This window comes from Ptiloglossa arizonensis, chromosome 5, assembly GCF_051014685.1.
Source record: "Ptiloglossa arizonensis isolate GNS036 chromosome 5, iyPtiAriz1_principal, whole genome shotgun sequence".
NCBI classification, from domain to species: Eukaryota; Metazoa; Arthropoda; class Insecta; order Hymenoptera; family Colletidae; genus Ptiloglossa; species Ptiloglossa arizonensis.
In genome coordinates this window covers 2,931,734-2,952,453 of record NC_135052.1, presented here as the reverse complement: position 1 = coordinate 2,952,453, position 20,720 = coordinate 2,931,734, and the positions used below count along the sequence as shown (strand labels likewise).

Sequence of the window (20,720 nt, the reverse complement as noted above, 5' to 3'; positions counted from 1 at the left end):
TAATCTAGTATGTTGTTAGGTGCATGTAGTCGACGTCAGCTGCAGCAGTTTGGTTTTTCCACGGTTCATATTCCTCCAACCTCGCCATAAAGCGTGTTTTAGATGTAGACAACAGATCGATAGTTCGAACGGTATCCGTAGATTCCATGTGTTGTTTTTCTCTCTTCAAATCACTTGAGAAGAGATCTTTGAGTGATCGATCCCCGTACGAGCCCCCAAATAATTGTTGTACTCGTGCGTGGTTTATGGATATATGTACAGTTAGCGAAAAAAGTATTCATACACGAGTAGGTGCTCTATTTTGAATGCCAATAACTTTTCCTGCAGAACACCAATTTAACAATGAAATATAGTACAAAGTAAGAAATTGACACAACCTTTGAATGATATATTATTTCATTAAAATTGAAGCATCTTAATACAAATTACATAACAAAATTCTTAGCGAGTACGGAAACCGTCGGGAAGAAAGTATTCATACAGTTGCCATCTATCGATCAAAAATGTCTAAACAATTGAACGAGGAGATTCCCGATGTGCATTTGTTTTTGTTTGTAAGTGTAAATTACATTTCATTTCGTTTTAGTCTTCCCATAGTAGTGCACGCTTAAAATGTCTACGAAAAGCAGAGAAACAACCTTAGAAGAACGAAATATTATAATAGGTCTTTATAAAAATGGATCTTCTCTTAGAAAAATTGGTGAACTGTTGGAAAAAAGTCGTGCAACCATCCAGTATATTGTAAGTAAATATAAGACACAGGGAACACTAGAAAATAAGCGTCGATCTGGACGGCCGCCGAAGTTAAGCGATAGAGATGACAGATTTGTTATTAAAAAAGTTAAAGAAGATCCATTCAAAAGTGCTCCCAAAATTGCGGCGGAATTAGAAGTAGCCACTGGAAAACATGTTTCTTCCAAAACAATATGTAATAGGCTTAAGGAAGCTGGATACCTTTCACGTATCGCTAGGAAGAAACCATACGTTAATGAAATAAATAGAAAGAAAAGACTTGAATTTGCAAAAAAATACATAAATAAGCCGTTAGAGTTTTGGAAATCTGTTATTTTCTCCGACGAGAGTAAAGTTAATATTTTTGGAACAGATGGAAAATGTTTAGTGTGAAGAGAAAAAGGAAAAGCTTTAAACCCAAAAAATATGAAGCCTACACTAAAGCACGGTGGAGGGAGCATCGTGATATGGGGGTGTATGGCCGCGAATGGTTTGGGTAATTTGCATTTCATTGAAGGAATTATGGATAAATATGAATACCTGAATATTTTGAAATTGAATTTGAAACAAAGTGCAGAAAAATTAGGGATATCGGATTGTTATTATTTCCAGCAAGACAATGATTCCAAACACAAGTCTCATTTAGTTAGAGAATGGTTGTTATACAATACACCACATGTCTTGGAAACACCTCCACAGTCTCCAGATACAAATGCTATAGAACATATATGGGAAGAACTGAAACGTCGTGTTCGAAAACATACAATTTTGAACAAAAACGAGCTAAAGAGTGCGTTAAAAGAGGAATGGGCAAAAATTGATAAAAATATAACAAATAATTTAGTTGCATCAATGCCCAAGCGATTGCAAACCACAATAGACAGTGAAGGATATCCAATGAAATATTAATTCATTTATTAATTTGTTATTTTGATTAGTAATTCAAGAAAGTATCTACTGTATGAATACTTTTTTCCCAGCGGTTTCCGTACTCATTAAGAATTTTATTATATAATATGTATTAAGATGCTTCAATTTTAATAAGATATATATCGTTTAAAAACTGTGTTAATTTCCTATATTGTACCATATTTTGTTGTTAAATTAATGTTCTGTAGAAAAAGTTAACGGCATTAAATGTAGAGCTCCTACTGGTGTATGAATACTTTTTTCGCTAACTGTATATTTATTATAAATTACAGTGATAATAGTGTTAGATGTAGTGTCGGTGGTTAGTTTCGCTTGGTACGTCTTTCAATTGTCTCGTCTTATCGGCTTTTCAGTCATACTGTCCGCGACACACTCTTCGGACATACTCTCGTCGTCATACTTTGTCATACCGTCTCATACTCGGTGATACTGTGTTACTGTGTCTTAACGTTCTTCTCGCGCTCTATACAGTCATTTCCATTCATTCTCTTTCGTTCCAATCCTCAGTCTCTCTCACTTGAGACATTCTCTTCGGACATACTCTCGTCGTCATACTTTGTCATACCGTCTCATACTCGGTGATACTGTGTTACTGTGTCTTAACGTTCTTCTCGCGATCTATATAGTCATTCCCATTCATTCTCTTTCGTTCCAATCCTCAGTCTCTCTCACTTGAGACATTCTCTTCGGACATACTCTCGTCGTCATACTTTGTCATACCGTCTCATACTCGGTGATACTGTGTTACTGTGTCTTAACGTTCTTCTCGCGCTCTATATAGTCATTCCCATTCATTCTCTTTCGTTCCAATCCTCGGTCTCTCTCACTCGAGACATTCGGTCACGTTCGGCCATCTTAATCGTTCGTCTTTCCCAAACACTCTTCACTTTCTTCGAACCACATGTATTTCCTTTCATCCCCATGCATTCTCACGCTCGGTCGTCGCGCAAGAGCAAGACCCCCTGTAAAGGATACTCGTGCCTTCCAGGAAAGCTAGCGGATCGATCGGCGCCAAATGTTTAGTTTAACTCAAGTCCGACCGCGCGCGTTATCTTCTTTAGGCCTACGCTCGAAGCAAGAAAATCCGATACTACACGTATAAAATCGAAGGTAGAACAATTACGACGATCAATCGATAATTGGAAGAAAACGAAACGACTTGGAACGTAAACGATATTCTCTTTTCGAAACGATCTACCGTAACTGGAAGAAAGTTACCTCACCGTAGGTCTTGTAGAAACTGTCACTCACTTCCAAAACATTCCAAAACATTCGAAAACGTTTCACGGTGCTTCGACGAGTCAAATTGTCCTTTCTTTCGATCGTGCTTCACTTTGTCTCGGTTAAAGCTTCCCTGACGTTTTCTGTAACAATACAAATGAACAACACGCGGCAGCCCTGTGTCTCGTTCTTTGTAACCGCGTCCTCCTGCACTCGGTTACTCGGTTTCTCGAAGTTCTGATAGGAAAACATCCACCATTCCCACTTCTGTTCTGCTCCGTCTCCCGTTTCCCTTTCCCTAGAAATTTTCTCGGCGCGTCTCTCCGAGATTTTAATATTAAACAAGGGAAAGAAATCGCGACGAAGCTCGTCCACTGTTTCGACGAACCGTGGATCCCTCGAACGGATACGTACTTTTCACGTTGCTCCGTTTAAAACGTCACAATGATATCACTCCGTAGAAATTCGCGCTCCACGGAATTCTGCGCGATGGAATCTCGAAATTTCCAAGCACCGTTTGCGCGATTCTATTTCGACGGAAAGCTGAACGGCACTCGGTGCACGCGCGCGCACACCGAAAAAAGAATCGACGTCGACTCGTGTCTTGTTTTCAACCGCAATTCGGAATTTCGTGCATATTATTCACGGAACGCGGCTCGAACTACGAAGTTCTTTTTTCGTTTTCGTTCCCAGCGAACAATTTACGTACACCGAAGTATCGACCGTTCGTTCTCGTTCGATACATATTTTCTTTCTTTCTATTTTTTTTCTCTCTTTCTTTTTTCAAACGCGCAAGTGCTTTCTCCCAGTTCGACGATTGTGAAACATTCACTCGATCGGCGATATTCTCGAGTGAAACACGGAATGTTTTCCAACATTACAAAATGAGTATCGCGCTCGACGTTCGTCCAAGTGGCCCGATTTTTTCGTCTCACTTTCGAATTTTAACTGCACGACGTCGAATCGCTCGTACACGATAAACGTGTTCTTTTAATGTCCCGCGTTTTCGATAATCGAGCTCTGTTCGCGCGTACCGTGTCCGATCGTTTTCAATGTGTTCTATCCTGTAACTTGCGCAACGTTGTGCAAACATTCGAGTGTAATTTAAAAAAATCGACGAAGCTCGAACGTTCTCGAGCAACTGGAAACTCGAAACGTCGGTAGCGTGACGGTGGAATCAAGATGTGAAATTTTTTTTAAATAAATCTCACCGAATTTGAAAGCGTCTGTCTTTTACCGATGTAAATTTACGAAAGCTCGTAAACTCTACAACGTACCGGGATATCGTATCGAACTCTATGTTCCATTTATCTTCATTCATCGTGTACAGTCGCGATCAATCGGTGATTTCGTATGCATCGTTTCTCGACGATCAATTTCCTTGTTTCTGGAGACATCGATCTTCTTAGAGACTTCGTCGGCATACGCGTCGATTTTTTTTACACAAAAGCCAAGTCTGGGAATCGTTCGAGACTCTTAATCGTCGATCCCGAAAATGTCACGCTGTCGCGGATCGATAGTTGAAAGATGATCATCGGTGTTTGCGTTTACAACGAGTGTCGCTCTCGCTTTGCGTATATCTCGCCGATCGAATTAAAAACGGGGTTAAATATAAGGCGATGAAAGATCGACTCGCTGGAAACTCGAGCCCCTCTTCTAAAAATTGCCGAGTAGCTTCGATCCTTTCTCATGGGGTGGGAAATAGGGGGTTGTGGGGGGCGTGTAAAAACTTTGTCCCGCGAGAAGGCTTTGTGAAGTTCTTGCAACAGATAACGTTAAACTTTCCTGTCTATTTTGAAATCGCCTTACCCGACATTGATCGTTATTACATTATACAACTTTTTATTCGAAAGTTCGCCACTCGCGTACAGTTGCCACGCTCTGTATTTCTTCCCGCCATTATCCCGCTTGTCTTGTTAACGCTGGAACTTCAAAAATGGTCAATTCGAAATATTTCGAGCACCATTCTAAAACGATCATTTGCACTTTTGCCCCAATTTTTGGCCAACGCCTATCGAAATAGAATAATCGGTATCAATTCGTTTAACGATCTCTTGTCCTATCCTCCTCTAATTTTAAAAATATCCACGTAATCCGCTACGTTTATACCACTCTTGTTGTTCCAAATTTTCACAAATCGCATTTAGGAGGGGAGATCGAGGCATTCCGGTAATTTTGAATTAAAATCGCGCGAGATATCGATCATCCACGTTGCAATAATACATATGATATTTCCGTGCGACTTGTTCGAGTCTGTGACATCGCGCTGTCCTCAATTGCAATTGAATAATGCGACGCGAGTGTGAAACAGGACTAGTCGAAGCCTATCTTTAAATAATAATAGATAAATAGTGTTTCTATTTTAATTGGTACGAATAAACATTTAAGAAAACGAAACGAGTCCACGGGGACACCAAATTCTCCAAAATTAAACAACGATTCGAGTTGTTTTCAAACCGTAGAAAATTTTCTATGAAACGTTCAACGATACGTTTCGAAGCAATGTTTCGATACTTAGGAATTATTGTAGGTTGAGAAGTGTTACTTTCGGTGAATGAAAAATTTGCTTCGTTTCGGAGTCGCTTGAAAAGAACTTGTAATTCTAAATTCGATATAGATACGAAATATTTTTATAATTATCGAACGCCACCGAGAATTCGCATTCGGTTTAGGTTTACGAAATTATAAGGGTCGAAAGCCAACTCAATTTGTCGGCCCTAACAAACGAATTACTTCGTGAGGGTCAATCGAATTCGCTTCGCGGATTCGTACAAATAGAGAAGAGGTTTTCGGCGAACTTAAGGTGGGTTCGTCCCGAGGGAGAGTTTCAGAAAGTTGCTGAAACAAAATGTTAGCCTCCCTCTTTAAAGCGTTCGTTCCTTTTTACTAACACATTTTGACGAAAAATATTTTCAGGACAATTCCTGGCAGATCCTCATCGGCCAACATCGATCATCGACATTTACCAATGAGCTGAAACGCGTTTCGATATCATCGATACGCTTACGTTTGAAATTGCTACCTTTCTGTCTAATCGTTCTAACAAATGTCTTAGAACGATTCGAGACACATCGAATCGCTCGACTATCGTATCGATACGTGAATGTCAAATTTTCGTATCGACGATTGGATGTCAAATTTGACACTTGTTCAATTTCATTCGCAACTCGTTGGAAATAGAATCACCGATGCTAATACTCGACGATCGGTTTCAACGTCGAACATAATTATTTAGTATCGTAACGCGGTACGTTGTAGATTGAAAATTTCATGTATTGTAATTTCATGCAAGGGTACCGTGTCGAGAAGTCGGTGGCTGCACACAAATCAGTTCAGCGACGACAGTGGAAACACAGAGTCTTGATTAGCAGACAGCTTCTTCGTGGAATAGTTGGCCACTTTGACTATCTGTAACCCTTCTCGGAATCTTTCTCTAAACGAAATCAATCTTTCGAATACAAGAATACCGCAGATATATATTTCCGATTCGTTTAATTTTGAGATGTAGGTAACTCTATCGCAGCTAAGTTTCCTAAACAATATCGTTTAACCTCCTACTAACTATGCTACCGCAAGGCGACAGACATCGTTCAGTGTTCTGCTACGAGTATGCATGGCGTATATCAAGGACCTATTCAACCTGTGACCCAACCGCAAACCCTTAGAAAGCGAAATAGCGTTGGATTATCTGCCTTCGTAGCATCCTCAAAATTTGTCGACGCTAACATATACGTACCGGTAATTACACAAATATTGATACAAGTTATTTGTTATTAACGAGAAAGAAAACGAGGAATATAACAAAACAACTCTATTGAAACAATTCAGTTTCAATATTTTACTCTACTGAAATATAACGGTAAAGAAACAACAATCGATGAACTCGACTGAATTGTTCGTATAGTTAAGTAGTGTACACTTTGATTAGAAATCACAAAGAGAGTGATTAATAAAATAATAATTGCTTTACGGTAACTGTAATTTTTGTCAAATTCTGAGAATATTAAAACGAAATAAAAAAAAGTTAGTAGATATTTTTATTAAAGACATCTCCTTGTACATCGTACGTTCTCTCGATATCAAAATGCGAAAATTCGACAGAATTTAAACAAAAATCCCGGTAATTTTATTCGCGACGTTTAATGTCACAATCTTCGAGAATTTGAACCGAGAGAGAAAACTTCAGGGATAAAGAATAGATTTTTCACTTTTGGGTGATATTATTTGCATTGGAGCACGCTATGGAAAAAGAAAACAATTTGAGCCGGAGATCTGTAAACACGGTTTACGGTGCAACACGATATTAATGTTTAATAGTAAGTGGTGGTCGGTGGTGACAGCGATGCAAGCAATAATTTTGTAGCTACTATAAAAGAGAAGTATTTGTAATTGCGGGGAATAAGTGTCCTTTCTCGGTGAGTAGCGCGGCGTGTATAAAGGCCAGTGTCGGGGATTTGTCTTTTCGTTTATCTTCGTCGTTTAGAGTAACGTCTCAGAAAATACCTCGGCTCTCTGGTAGACGTCTGACTGTTGTTGTTTGGGTTCTTGCTTGCTCCTGCTTCTGCCTACTGTGCTCTCCGCTCGGTTTTACTGCATTTGGAGCGGAGAAAACTGATGATAAAGGGGAAAGGAGAGTGGGAACGGTGAATAGAAATGCGCGCGTTTTATCCTAGGTCCACCGAGGACTCGTTGTTAAGGCTACTTGGCGCAACTTGCTTTAAACGTGGAATCGAGTGACCGTATTTCGGGATATGTACATACAATGTCGAGAACACGAGCTAGTACTTGCGAGAAAATCGAGGAATCTCGTGTCACGATGACACGGATGAAAGACGATCAATGGATGCTGCGTGTGGGGTAAAAATGACAATGAATGTCACTTAAAGCGTAATCGTTATAATAATCGAATTTGCAAATATTAGGTACCGTACAGAAGAACAGGAAATACTATGTAACAAATCTGCTGATAGAATTGTACAATAAATATTAGTTAGATAAATAATAAATGAAATAGACAAAGTTAGAAAAATGATTGTATTGTATTTTCTATTTAATTATTCGGAACATTCTTTAAAGTGTTACGTATTTGTAATATCTATATAAACAACTCCATTTTTTGATTGTCTCTATGGTAATAGTTTTCACGAGGAAAAATTAGTTAATTTTGGAGCTACTGGTATGGAATTTATTCTTGACCTAACCATTGTATCTTACAGTTCGTACTAAGGGTAAGTATACTTTCTATGTGTATTAATTTTGAAAAATATCGGTCTAATGATGTTGCATTTTCACCATAACCGAGACTTATATTGTTATTTGTTACGATGGTAGTTTTAACGCAAAGATTGTAGTTTGCATCGTGCTATTTCCAAAATACTAACTGTTAGCAAAACATGCAATAGTGAAAGAATTCTTTGTTGTAAAATTAATAATTCACGTTGAATTATGTGTATACCGATACACATTTGTGAGAATAATGTTTGTAAAATAATTTTTAACACGAATTGCCGCTACTAAAGGTTTTGGCTGTATGCCTTTTATCGTCATTTCTTCGCGGAACAAAGATTCGTGTTAGGAGAATATATTTACGTACAAGGGAGGTTTCCATCGATCGTTCCTTATGCAGCCGTTGAAATCTCCGGCAATACACATTCGTTGATCGAATCTGTCAAGCATTAAAGTCTTCCATTCCGAACTTCCTACAGTTTTGCAGTGTGCTACAATTCGCAAGCAGAGCTCCGAAGTGTGCGAATTGTATTTAGAATTGAAGATAGTCTATCTCCCAGTAGCTTCAGTCTTGTATTTTAGAATAGAGAAGAAAATGCTCGAACGCAATCTGAAGATTGCATCGATTTTATCAGGGAAGTACGTCAACTCGAGAAGTTTCGCGAAGAAATTGAGGATTTTCACTGGGTATAGTGTCCTTATTTACATAGAAATATATTTCTACTTTAATTCGGCAGAAAGTTGCGTAAAGTTTTAGAAAACACTTCATTTTTTAAGAAACTTAATTTTTCCTTAGTACTTTTCAGTCTTTCGTACTTTTAGTATTTATAAAAGGCAAATCTGTTGTTTAATTATCGGTATGATGGAATGATGCGGATACATAAATTAACGAATTGTGCAATGTCGTTCGATATATCTTACTTTTGTTGTTGTAATAGATATCGTTCGCATTAAAAAACTAAATTATTTTATGCAAGTTCCAAGGTTTCCTAAAATTTGTCATTAAATAATAATTAATAGAGTAATTCGTACTGTTAGAGGTGTACGTCCATCTATTGTTCGAAATATATCTAATTGAAATATGATCCATTGGAAATAAATATAAAGAAATACGTATTATGCAAAAAGTAATTAAACAAAGTATAAACATTTATGCACGAAGGAAAATTATACCGCACAGCCTACGGAAACGATAATAGGCGTGCAATTCTTAATGCGATTTACTGCACGGACTCATATTTCGACAATAAATATCGATTATCGAAGCGAGCTTTCAGCTGCGGTGAACTGCAGTATATTGAGTGTCTCGAACGTGTATGATGCATGGTGTGCAAAATGGGGCCGTGATATATTAAAGAAATATGATCATAATTATCTGCCAGCCTATATGCTATACCAACGGAAAATACGTAAAATGAATATAATATGCATTTTGCTAATATTTTTCAAGCGTTCGAGTATTAGGATTTTAGAATAAAAGTATTAATTAATTTCATTTAATAGAGTACAGTGTACGAAGAGTGAAAACACTGCTCCGATAATATTTTATTTATTATACGTTTCGGTTCAACAAAATTTAAAACATCGTTGTTGATACATTAAATCAAATAAGCATAAATATTCAGATCAGTTAAGTACAAATATCTGTAGAAAAGAAATCAATTTTCTTTCCATACTGAAAATATGTTTGTGCATTTAATAATAGCTTCAGTTTAAACGAAGATTAATCTAAATTTAAAATTCTTTATCGATGACGAATAGTTCCCTACTGTATGCTATTCTAGTACTTTCGTTTCTATGGTCGTTAAAATGAACGAAACTTTTCCAATAGATGCGATTTTCATAATCTCTCTCATTCTAAATAAAACAAAAAAAAGAAGTTCAAGTTTCATACATTCGCAATATTTTTTATCCAAAGACTTTGCAAGTGTATAACCGAAACGAAAGAACGTTTCGATGTTAAGGATCTCAAGATATTTATCGTGTAAATTAACACAGTGTATTTCAGGACAGCATGAAATTTGTGACATTTATGTCACTATTCCTACGAACCTGATGTATCAGGTAGTTCGGAAAGTCGTTTCGTTTTTTTTTCGTGAAAACGAACCACGATTCTTTTAGAGTGTATAAACATTTGATCAAATTATATATCCTCCATTTTGGAAAACCATTTTCCATACCATCGGCGTACCAATGTTAAATGACTTTCCGTACAAGCCAATATTTCAAAGCGACTCGGTACAAAAAAGTAACTTATCCAAAGTTTGTCCAGGGCATGAAATTTTCTCAATTTCGTCCTGTTTAATAATTCTAACCGGTTCGGGGAATATTATATGTTCGAAAGCGTTAGCCTTTTACGATTTTTCGTGCCCCGAATCGTATCAGCCGGAGGCAGTCTTATCAAGATTTCGTTCGCTAATCCCGGTGAGCTCTTAGAGTCTCCACGCATCGAAATAATTAAAGTTCTCGCTTCGAGTTTGAATTACTTTTCTCCTCTCCGCATTTTTCCTCCGTTTGCTCCCCGCGCGGGGATGTGCGCGCGAGGTCGCTTCGCGATGTGCATTCTGTTTTCAACGGTGTCCTTAATTAACTATAGTCTCGGCGGGGCTGCGCATACGCGACCAGTTTCGCAGACGATCGCGTTAAAATAATATTCACGGTTTACCACGCGGAATGATAGTTATCCGGCTGATATATCGTCGAGTGGAGCGCTCTCGAACTAAATTTAAACAATTTGCATAAAACGGGAGACACAAGCGCCCTGTAATTTCTAACCCGATACGACGATACGATCGCGGTTCAGGCATCTCGGTCATAACCGTGGATTACATTTGCCAAGAAAGCAATTTTGATACCATCGGCATACCAATGTTAAATGGCTCTTCGTTTATTTTCCGTTAACGTTTCTGGAAAATGAAGTTCCTGAGTTTCAGCGAGTGTTGAACACCGAACGCTCGCGCGAACGTGTAAGCAGTTTCCACGGAAAATTTTGCTCGCTGAAAGGAAATTGCCTGGTACGGATCGCTTGGAATTACAAGTATAATATTATATATACCGTTCACTTGCAACGTTTTATACTTTTGTCGGACACCCACGGCCGTTTCGCGTCACGGCACGGGGGGTGGGGGGTGGAGATTTTGTTCGACAAACCTAACTCGACTCGTGCTAATTATTCATCGTCGTGTAATGCGTCGCGGAAAGTAATAAAATTTGCGCAAACGCTCGCCACGCGAATTGTTCGTAAAAGAGTTTCGAGGCAAAAATTTCTAATTATATTCGGAAGTATCCTTTTTGCGAAACTTGTCTACTTTCACGATGTTGATCTAAATTCGTCTTAATGGAAAGAGTTTTATACACTTTAGAGCTTAAAGCTAAACTTTTAGCCTTCTTTTACTTACGAGAGTCTGTAATTTTCTGGAATGGCTTGGCAAATAGAAGTAAGGAAAAAACGAAAAGCGTGGTACGCTTCTATGAAAGTTAATCCATCGGTATTGCACTTTGGCCTGAATATGAAATTTTTGAAATCTCTGATACGTCAATTTACCCTGATCGTTTCACGTTTATTTTTAATCGGAAGTTTCGACGAAGAAAATTTCTATCGGTAACGCGAGAACCGTTTCATTCCTTTCGAATAACTTACAAATACAACGATCGGTTCTAAACGAATTTAAACGCCAATTATTCCAAGTACGAAGTATCCTATATTTCTTGTAAACGGAACAACATTCCCCGATACTATCGACAAAGTTAAATTACGTCTGAATTGTAAGCCCTGAAGTATTACATAAATACAAGTCCCGCCAATAACAGGCTGTCTTCTCAGAAAGGAAAAGGTTCTCTTAATCACCTTTCCTCGCACCTTTGTGTTTCAGAACTGGTCTATGATTTACTCGAGGCAACCATGGCATCGACAGACGAAAATAATTTGTACATGGACAATGGTCTCGATGGATTTCCGGCTTTTGGTTTCCGAACTGGCTCCGAAGTTAAACAACCCTATCGATTATATCTTCCGGAAAAATTGCCAGCCGAGTTTACTCTGGTGGCAACTTTCAAGCCAACGTCCTTCAGAACCAGTTATCTCTTTGCAGTTCTCAATTCCTTCGAAACTGTGGTGCAATTAGGCATTCGAATTTCGGTGAGTACGATTCAATTCTCCTTGATAGTACGCGGAACAATTTTAAAATTCCACTCGAATAACGCGCCTTAATCTGGTTTAATTGCTATTTGCTTTGGTTCGCGAGAAGTTTCAAAAATAAGGGAGAAGTAATAACGTATTTTAATTAAACGAATGATAGTTTCGAGATGAAAATAAAGGTAACGGTGTATTTTCATTCGATGAACGGTAGTTTTCAAACAAGAATAGATCACTCAAAGTCCAAAAACGTTGTTCGCTTCGCGAACAGATCGTTCTTACTTTTCGAGGTAAAAATCTTTATTCTTTAACTCGGTCCTTTTACGTTGGCCAATTATACCAAAAATTTCGAACATTGTGCCGTGTCTTAAAAGAACACTTCGATAACGGAAACATTAATGTCGTTCGCAAGAATAGCGTGGCAGTCTATACGTTGAACAATTGTACGCCACGTGTCGTTCCACGTACCACAATACCGCGGTTCGTGCACTCCGCGAACAAGATGCATCGCATGAAATCGCGAAGAACTGTCGCGGAAGAAAAAAATGAACGACAAGGATCTGAATATAAAGCCAATCAGAAAGTCGACAAAAATTTCCAAGTACAATCGGTCGATTTATAAGGAATGGGCTCCGGCAGCCCGATAGACTTTTAAGTCGACGCTTCCCAATGGGAGATATGGGGGAAGGGGGTAGAGGGAGGGCATTTCCTCATGTTTCCCAATCCCTTCGAGGCCGTTGTTGCAGCTCTCGAGTCTTCAAATTTCTTTGAGATCTTTCACGTTTCTCGTGGCACCGTTTCCACGGGTAATACGACGTCTACGTGTTCTGCAGCAGAAGCAGCCGCGGCTTTCGACGTTTCGAGAGGACTCGATCCCCACGAGAATCGATAGCACCGTGCCGCGACCGCGGGAAAACAGCTCGACTTTCAAATCCCCCGGTATTTTCGTTTGAGAACCACCTGAACGCGATCCCGGGATAATTTCGAGAGCGGTTCGGATTGCCGGTTATTGAGTGAAAAATTTGCCAATGCGGAAATCGTCGACTTCGACTTACGGGATTCAGGATCAAGTTTCCGGTTCTCTTCCGTGTTTACTGTTGGTTTCTTATCTATAGAAATAGAAGAATTTAAGAACGGTTGGTTTCTTATCTATAGAAATAGAAGAATTTAAGATCGGTCGTTTCGTATGCAAATTGAACGTTAATTCTTTATTTTAAATATTCAGATCAATTAAGTATACATAGTGGAAAAGAAAGAAATTTTCTTTCATACTGAAAATATATTTGTGCAATTTAATTATAGCTTCGATTCAATCGAAGATTAATCTAAATTTAAAATTCTTTATCGATCACGAATAGTTTCTTATTGTATGCTATTCTAGTATTTTCCTTTCTACGGTCGTTAACATTAACGAAACTTTTCCAATAGACGCGATTTTCATAATCTCTTTCATTCTAAATAAAACAAAAAAAAGAAGTTCAAGTTCCATACATTCGCAACATTTTTTATCCAAAGACGTATTTTACTTTATAATTAAAATAAATATTAACGTTTATCGCTGATTAACAACGTTCATTGTGTGTGCGATAATGTTTCGAATTGAAAATACATTGTTAAAATATTGCTTCGAGAAAATTATTTGCATGTTTCAAGTTGGTAAGCCTTAATATTATTTTCATTATCGGTACAATTTTGTATATACGTTGGTTGAAATTATTTTTGGCAATTATTAATTCTTTGAAATATATAACATTTAAAAATACACGTATCCTTGTCTCGCGATGATTTTAGTTGGATAGATGATTCATGATTTCGAACCAACAAGAGGTGTTTTATTGAACGAAACATTTCTTGTGTCGTTAATAATCAACTTTCTTTGTCATAGGATGGACCAGGAACCAATCAAAACGTCTCCTTGATTTATACCAACTCGGACGAGCATTCGCTTTCGGAAGAAGTAGCGAAGTTTACAGTGCCAAAGTTGTCAAAGAAATGGTCCAAGATTGTCATCAGAGTTTCGACCACCGATGTCGCTTTGTACCTCAATTGCCACGAAATGGCTAAACAAAAAGTGACCAGAATACCATTGGAATTAGTATTTGACACCGCCAGCACGCTCTACATCGCTCAGGCAGGACCGCATATTCAGGAGAAATACGATGTGAGTACATATGTAATTTCACTACTTTTCATTTCTGTTGAAAATAATTTAAACGTCACCGGAACGGTGCTGAACGAGATTCGATCGGTTTTGATTTTCGTGTAATTTATTTCACTTGTTAAATTCATCAATATGAATTAGATTCCAAGAAGGACAATCGAAGATTTCGACGCCATTTGTACAAACGATATTCTACATTTCAAACGATTGAGAAAGATACTTACTATCGTGATAAATTTATTCTTTTTAGAATTATATTTTTCCGGTTCTTCTTTTTCTAAAAAAGTTTAAATTCCAATATCTCGAAAGTCAATTTACAAGTTAATTACAAAGAACGAATAAACAAAATTGAATGTTGCGTGTAATTTTTGTTCCACGTAAATAAAATCGAAACGAAAAGAACATTTTCTTCGAACGCTACACGTTGAGAGCAACAGTTTCGTTAAAAGGAAACAAAGTTCGAAGGTACTTCTCGCTCTCCCTTGTAGGTTCTAAACAAACGGATGTGATCGGTTAAACGATTCAGCACCGTTTCCGTTCTTAAACAATTATTGAAATTTGCTTCACGAGTCTCGTCGAGTCCAAAAGACTTCGGTAAGTTGGTAACGATAGCGGATAAACCTCGAAATGTAACGGTCACTGTAAACGTGAGTAGGAAGTCCCGATGGGATTAGACCCTGAAGTATATTCTTTAGAAATTTAATACCGGACCGAGAGGTGTGGCAAAATACGTAAGATGTAACTTCAAACGAATTGTACGCTATTGCTCGAAGGTAAGTGAATTAAGGAAGCGGGACGAGAAATAAGAAATCTTATATTGGGATCCTTTACGTTATCCTCAAAGGATCAGCGTAGTCATTGTTCCTCGAAAACAATTGTTCGAAACGTTCAAAGGGGGATTTTCGTAAAGATAATTTGTGGAATTGAAACATTTAACTTCTTTGCTTTGTGGAAGCTGCATTTATTATACCGTTTTAGAAACTCTTGGACAATTTTCTACTTTTACAGTACTGATGTAACGATATTCGTTACGCGTTATGGAATTATTAAATTCTATTTTCTCATCGGTGATCAGTTAAATACATTAGCACCTTTAACTCGATATAAGTGTTTTTAGTGTGCAATAACGCAAGGATATTTATTACTGTTTTAAATGGCACGTGGCCAATCGGTCACCGTTATTTATCATTCGAAGACTAGATTGTTCGGAACATCGATTTTCTAGCTGTTATTTCAAGTCGACGCTTAACGATAATTAGTTTCCATACTGATTCATTCTGATTCCGTGTGCCATATACACGCCTCGTAATGCCAAATTGAATGATTTACTTCGGTTCTTTGTTAATTGACCACTGACGATAATTATTGCAATATGGCGCATTGCAACATTTCGTTATAGTTATACACATAGTATTACATTACCCAGTGTCGCGAAATTATATTGTTGGCATTAAAACGACCCGATTTATGTTTTCCACAATTGCTACAACCTTTATGAAGTGATTATTATTCAATATGTGAAACATACTGCAATATTAAGCTTTATCCAGGCTTCTCTTCGCGCGAAGAAATAGTTTAACAGTCGAGGAACTAGTTGATTTTCCCGTATTGCAAATTTAAAAGACATCGAGGAAGTAAACTTATTGTAAAAGTTACTTATTTAAAAGTAACGAACGGCTCGATATTCGGAGGGAATTCGATTTTTAATCATAAATTCTATCCCTCGATAAAACTTGATAATAATCGATAAAATACTGTAACTTATTATACGAATGAAAGCAAAAGCATATTAAAATTATGTAAACAAAAATTTCGAGAATAAATTGCTTCTATCGTTCGAACCTTTGCCAGTTATTCTTCCACGATAAGAAAAATTTAATCCGCTTGGAAGGAAAATGTACAACTCAAGTTGTAAATAAACATCTTAATACGGTTCTTGAAACAATACTTTAAAGAGAAACGAATTTTACAATTTTACCTTAAAGCAATGTACACGTAACATTCTTGGATGTACCATCATCGGACGAGCATTTAATCAGCGAACATGGTTACTCGGTTTCTCGTTTTCGGAATAAGTGAACTCGGGGGACGGAGACATCGTCGTTAAATGTTTCGATAAAGTCGAAATGGACAACGAATCGCGGTTAACCGAGCAACTGCAAGTAAATGCATAAATCTGTTATCGCGTTCGAGTTCGCGCAACGGTGAAATCGACGGTGCAGCGCGTAATTATCATCGAACAAATGTGAACGCTACTTCACTTGTTTCCTACCTTTCAGGACCCTGGTCGTCCCTGTTGTTTATCCGCATCTGCTTTTATTTCTGGTCTGTTTTTTTTTCCCCTTTACGGTCCGTGGGCAACGTTACTTCAACGTTCGAGAATCACAAGGGACCGGGATTCATTATTCGTGTACACACGACCGTGGTCACTGTATATCCTTGCTTATCGTTGATTGTGCACAGAGGCTGAGATATGACGAATCGTTATCCGTTCTGGCTCGCTGGAGCGACGAAAATATTTCGACTTGCTAGCGCGAAGTTCGGTGCAGCATCCTTTTGAAATCGAGGACAATCGGTCGGAACGATTAATCGGCTATTTAATTCAATCCCCCGTGGTTTATGCGGAATTCTGGCACACCTGAGCTAGACAGAATTTGATTGACAATTTATTTTCCAAGCCGTTGATTCCACGTTGTTTCAAAGGGTAACAAAAAAAAAAAAAAAAGAAAGAAAAAAGCAAACAAAACGAGCGAAATTTCGTTTCGATCGTTGGAAACGGACGGCGATTCCGCTGTTTGGAATATCTTTTATTAGTGGGAACTACACTCTTAAATTGCAAATTGATTTCAGAAAGCGTTACCTATTCGCTGACCGTGGCTCGCGAAGTTTTTATGTTTAATCCATTGTTATTCAATTGAAATCGTTCAAGTGTGTCGTGGAGAAACGAAAGCGTATCTCACGAGACTCGGTTTAGTTATAAAAGCAATTGCTCGAGGCGGATCGTTTGTTTGCGTAGAAACACGTAAATTGGAAATCTGATTTTGAAATTATTCAAATAGAAGAAATTATTTCCCGATACTCTCCTTTGCCACGTTACGATTTTTCACCTCAGCTTTAATTAATGCTCGAAACACCAGACCGTGTACACTTCTTTTTTTTGGTTTTCTTCGGTTTCCTTTCTGTCAGATATGAACATGTCTACGGTAAGGACATCTTTTTGCACTGTATTCTTCTGTTCTTGTTCTTTTCGGACAGTTCGTACCTAAAAAGAGTACGAGAAGAGTATCGAGAACTGGAATCCAAGCTCGTCACGTTGAAAATATATTAATCTTTTACGTAGAATCGATTTCGATTGCATCGATCAGTTGCGTTATTCTCCTGCGTTACCGTGTGCATTCGGTGGAGTAAATTTTTGTTTTCCGAAAAATGAACCCTCTCTCCGGGAATCTGCACACACCCCATCGAGTGGTTACATTCCGTCGGATAACGTGGTTCCTGAGGGACGTTCTTATCGAGTGTTCACTGCCATTTCCATCTGACAGTCCCCTTTCACCATATCCTCGCAGCACAGCTCCACCCTCTTTACCACCCACCTGACTTCTTCGTGCTGTTCGAGGATAACGACACCTGAAGGAAAGTTCTCTCGTTGCGGCCAATTCGCAAAACCTTCCTTTTTCCTTCTCCCGTTCCCGAAACTTGCCATTGTTTTCTCTTCTTCCTCTTCTCGTTGTTTCGCACCCTCCAGACCGAAACTAATCTCTATAAATCGCCCGATGGCTGTGCTCCCTCGCCCCTCGCGAATCCGCGTTTACCATCGATGTAGGAGCAGCGGAAATTTATGAGGAACACGGTTATTAGCTGATAAAACGTTTCTACCAGATTTCGTGGATTTATCGGGACAAATACGGTGAATCGAGTTCGGGGGGAGAAAACGTCTTCAGATTTGATCGCGAACGGGAAACTCGAGGAGTCGAGTGACTCTGTAAATTCGCCATCGTGGATTCGTAAAACGAGTCGATCCGATCGCGATTGACGTATCATTCACTGGGAATTTCGAACGAAGACGATTCGAGGCGTGTTATTGTAAATTACAGTGACGCGAGTATTCCGATTGTAGCGTAAAAATCTATTTTCTATGTACTAGTATTTAATTAATTTTCTTTATTGCGGTACGTTAATTTTACGATAATACGTCTTCTGTAGTATTTGGTAAATTTTCTTCTTTACGAATGTTATCGTGTACTGGATATTTTTCTATTATATATTTTAATGCTAGTATTTTATTACAGTTGGTGCAATAGTGACGTTACCTCTTTTATTACTAGGTGAAAGTGAGTCGTGTACCTTGTCGAGTGATTAAAATTGTACAGTTGTTCGACGTTAAGAAGGAAGGAAAAGTTTGTTAAATTTTTCGATTTCCTCTAGGAACATAATCTTTGTTTGGGATACTCGATACACGTTATCGAATAACACGTGTCAAGGCATAAAGGTAGCTTCGAACAATTTAAAAATCGAGCGTGAAAGCTCGATACCACAAAAGAACGAGATCGGGGGTGGGAGATTTGACCCGAGAACAATTTGTCGTTTATCTACCTGTGTCGTCGAGCTCTTTTCGATCTCTTACCTTTTTGTCTTTCGCGATTACTTTCCTTTCCGGAAGTATCGGCTGCTGCTTGAATTTCTCTGTATTTTCTTATCGCTTGCAGACTCGTATTATTTCGATTAGAATAAATTCGTTTAATCGACATAAATTCATTCGATACTTCAAGCGAAGACGAATTAAACGTGATTCGTTTGCTGGAATTTAATCAATAAACATCGGAAAATAATTTGATTAGTTAAATGCAAGTTAAATGTATCAACCTATCCGCCACTTAACTGATGCTGGTAGAAAATATGCATACTAATTAAAAAAAACAGTGATAATAATTGAAAAAGATAAAAAATTAGAAACATTTTAGGAATACGTGTAAATATTTATTGCACTGATTATTTATAATTATTCTGTTCCTTGGAATGAAAATTTTCTCCCGGATATTAATTTTTTCACAGAAATATGTTCTTAAATATGAAAATGCAATTTGATAAGCACCGTGTAGCGAAATGAATGCAAAATTTAAATTTTCTCGTTATAATTTCTTTGTCTGATCTTCCTTAATAACACACCCACCGGTTAAACTAACTTTCCCAACGACTTTCGTGTTGTAATTTTGTTTTTTGTTTTTTTTTTTTTGGTGTACGATACGTTTATTGATCTGCTCGGTCCTTTGCGTGTAGGTAAATTTTTCTCGTGTAAATCAGTTGTTCCAACAGCAAGATTAACAGTTACTTCTATATTATCGGTGTTTAAACAACTCAATATTTACGTTACAAACATTTGTACTCGTCGCATCTATCTAGTTTTTCCAGTACATTGAGAATCCTCTAACAAACACTTTTAATCTCGGATCGTTTATTAAAAAATTGTTCTGCGGCTATACTATATTAATTTATAGTAAATACAGTGTATTTCGTACTGAATATATACGAAGGAAACGAAGCAGCAGAAATGAAACAAATTTTAAGCACAATAGTTCTTCAAGGGTAATTAATTAGCACAGCGTTTGATCGGTTAGCTTTGATCGAAAATTGAAATTACTTTCATCGTACGTGTATACCACGTTTCCAATATTCGTTGCTTATTTTTGACCTAGAAATGCAAGGAGCAATTTACAGGAGTTTATTAACAAATCGTGTGCGTTCGACCTAAAAAACTCGTAAACATACAACGATGCTTGTCGTTTGAACTTTCAATTTCGTACCTATCATTTACAAGGTCATAAGTAGGGATAACTTGTACTTGTTAATTGCTTCGAATCCACTTAACATTTGTTTATTTCACGAGTAGTAATAATCGAGTTTTAGTATTAATTATCTTGCCATGTGTTTATATTTGGCAGAAACGAAGGGAAAGTTACAAGATCACTCGACTAATGATAAAATTATCACGCAACGAAGATGATTATAAATATACGTTGAATTAGAAGGAACATTAGGAAGTAGAAACACTGGAACAATGGAAAGACAATTTTTCCTTAGATTGTATCTCCCCTTACTATTTTTCGTAGAATTGCCGGTAATATTTGACCGTTGGCGCGACTCGAAATAGTATACAATAATAGTGATAAACAAAATGATTTTCATAAACGTAAAATGTACTCTTAGTTGAAACTGTTATTTAAATTTTCGGAAGATTTGGTAAATGTATGTGTCCTTATACAAAGAAAGCCTCGCGAATACATCGCATGTGATTATTTTTCCACGAAACCTGCTGCA

The 20,720-nt window shown here is 37.7% G+C and overlaps 1 protein-coding gene across 7 annotated transcripts in view; it reads left to right on the top strand.

Moving 5' to 3' along the window:
- The window catches only part of Mp (collagen XV/XVIII-type protein multiplexin), a 349,091-nt gene that overhangs the window by 79,460 nt on the left and 248,911 nt on the right, over nt 1-20,720 (top strand). For all 7 annotated transcript variants that reach the window (XM_076311581.1, XM_076311584.1, XM_076311579.1 and 4 more), the window contains exons 3-4: nt 11,982-12,247; nt 14,130-14,405. In XM_076311581.1, the coding sequence (XP_076167696.1) occupies nt 11,982-12,247; nt 14,130-14,405 (542 nt within the window). The remainder of the gene's footprint in view (nt 1-11,981; nt 12,248-14,129; nt 14,406-20,720) is intronic.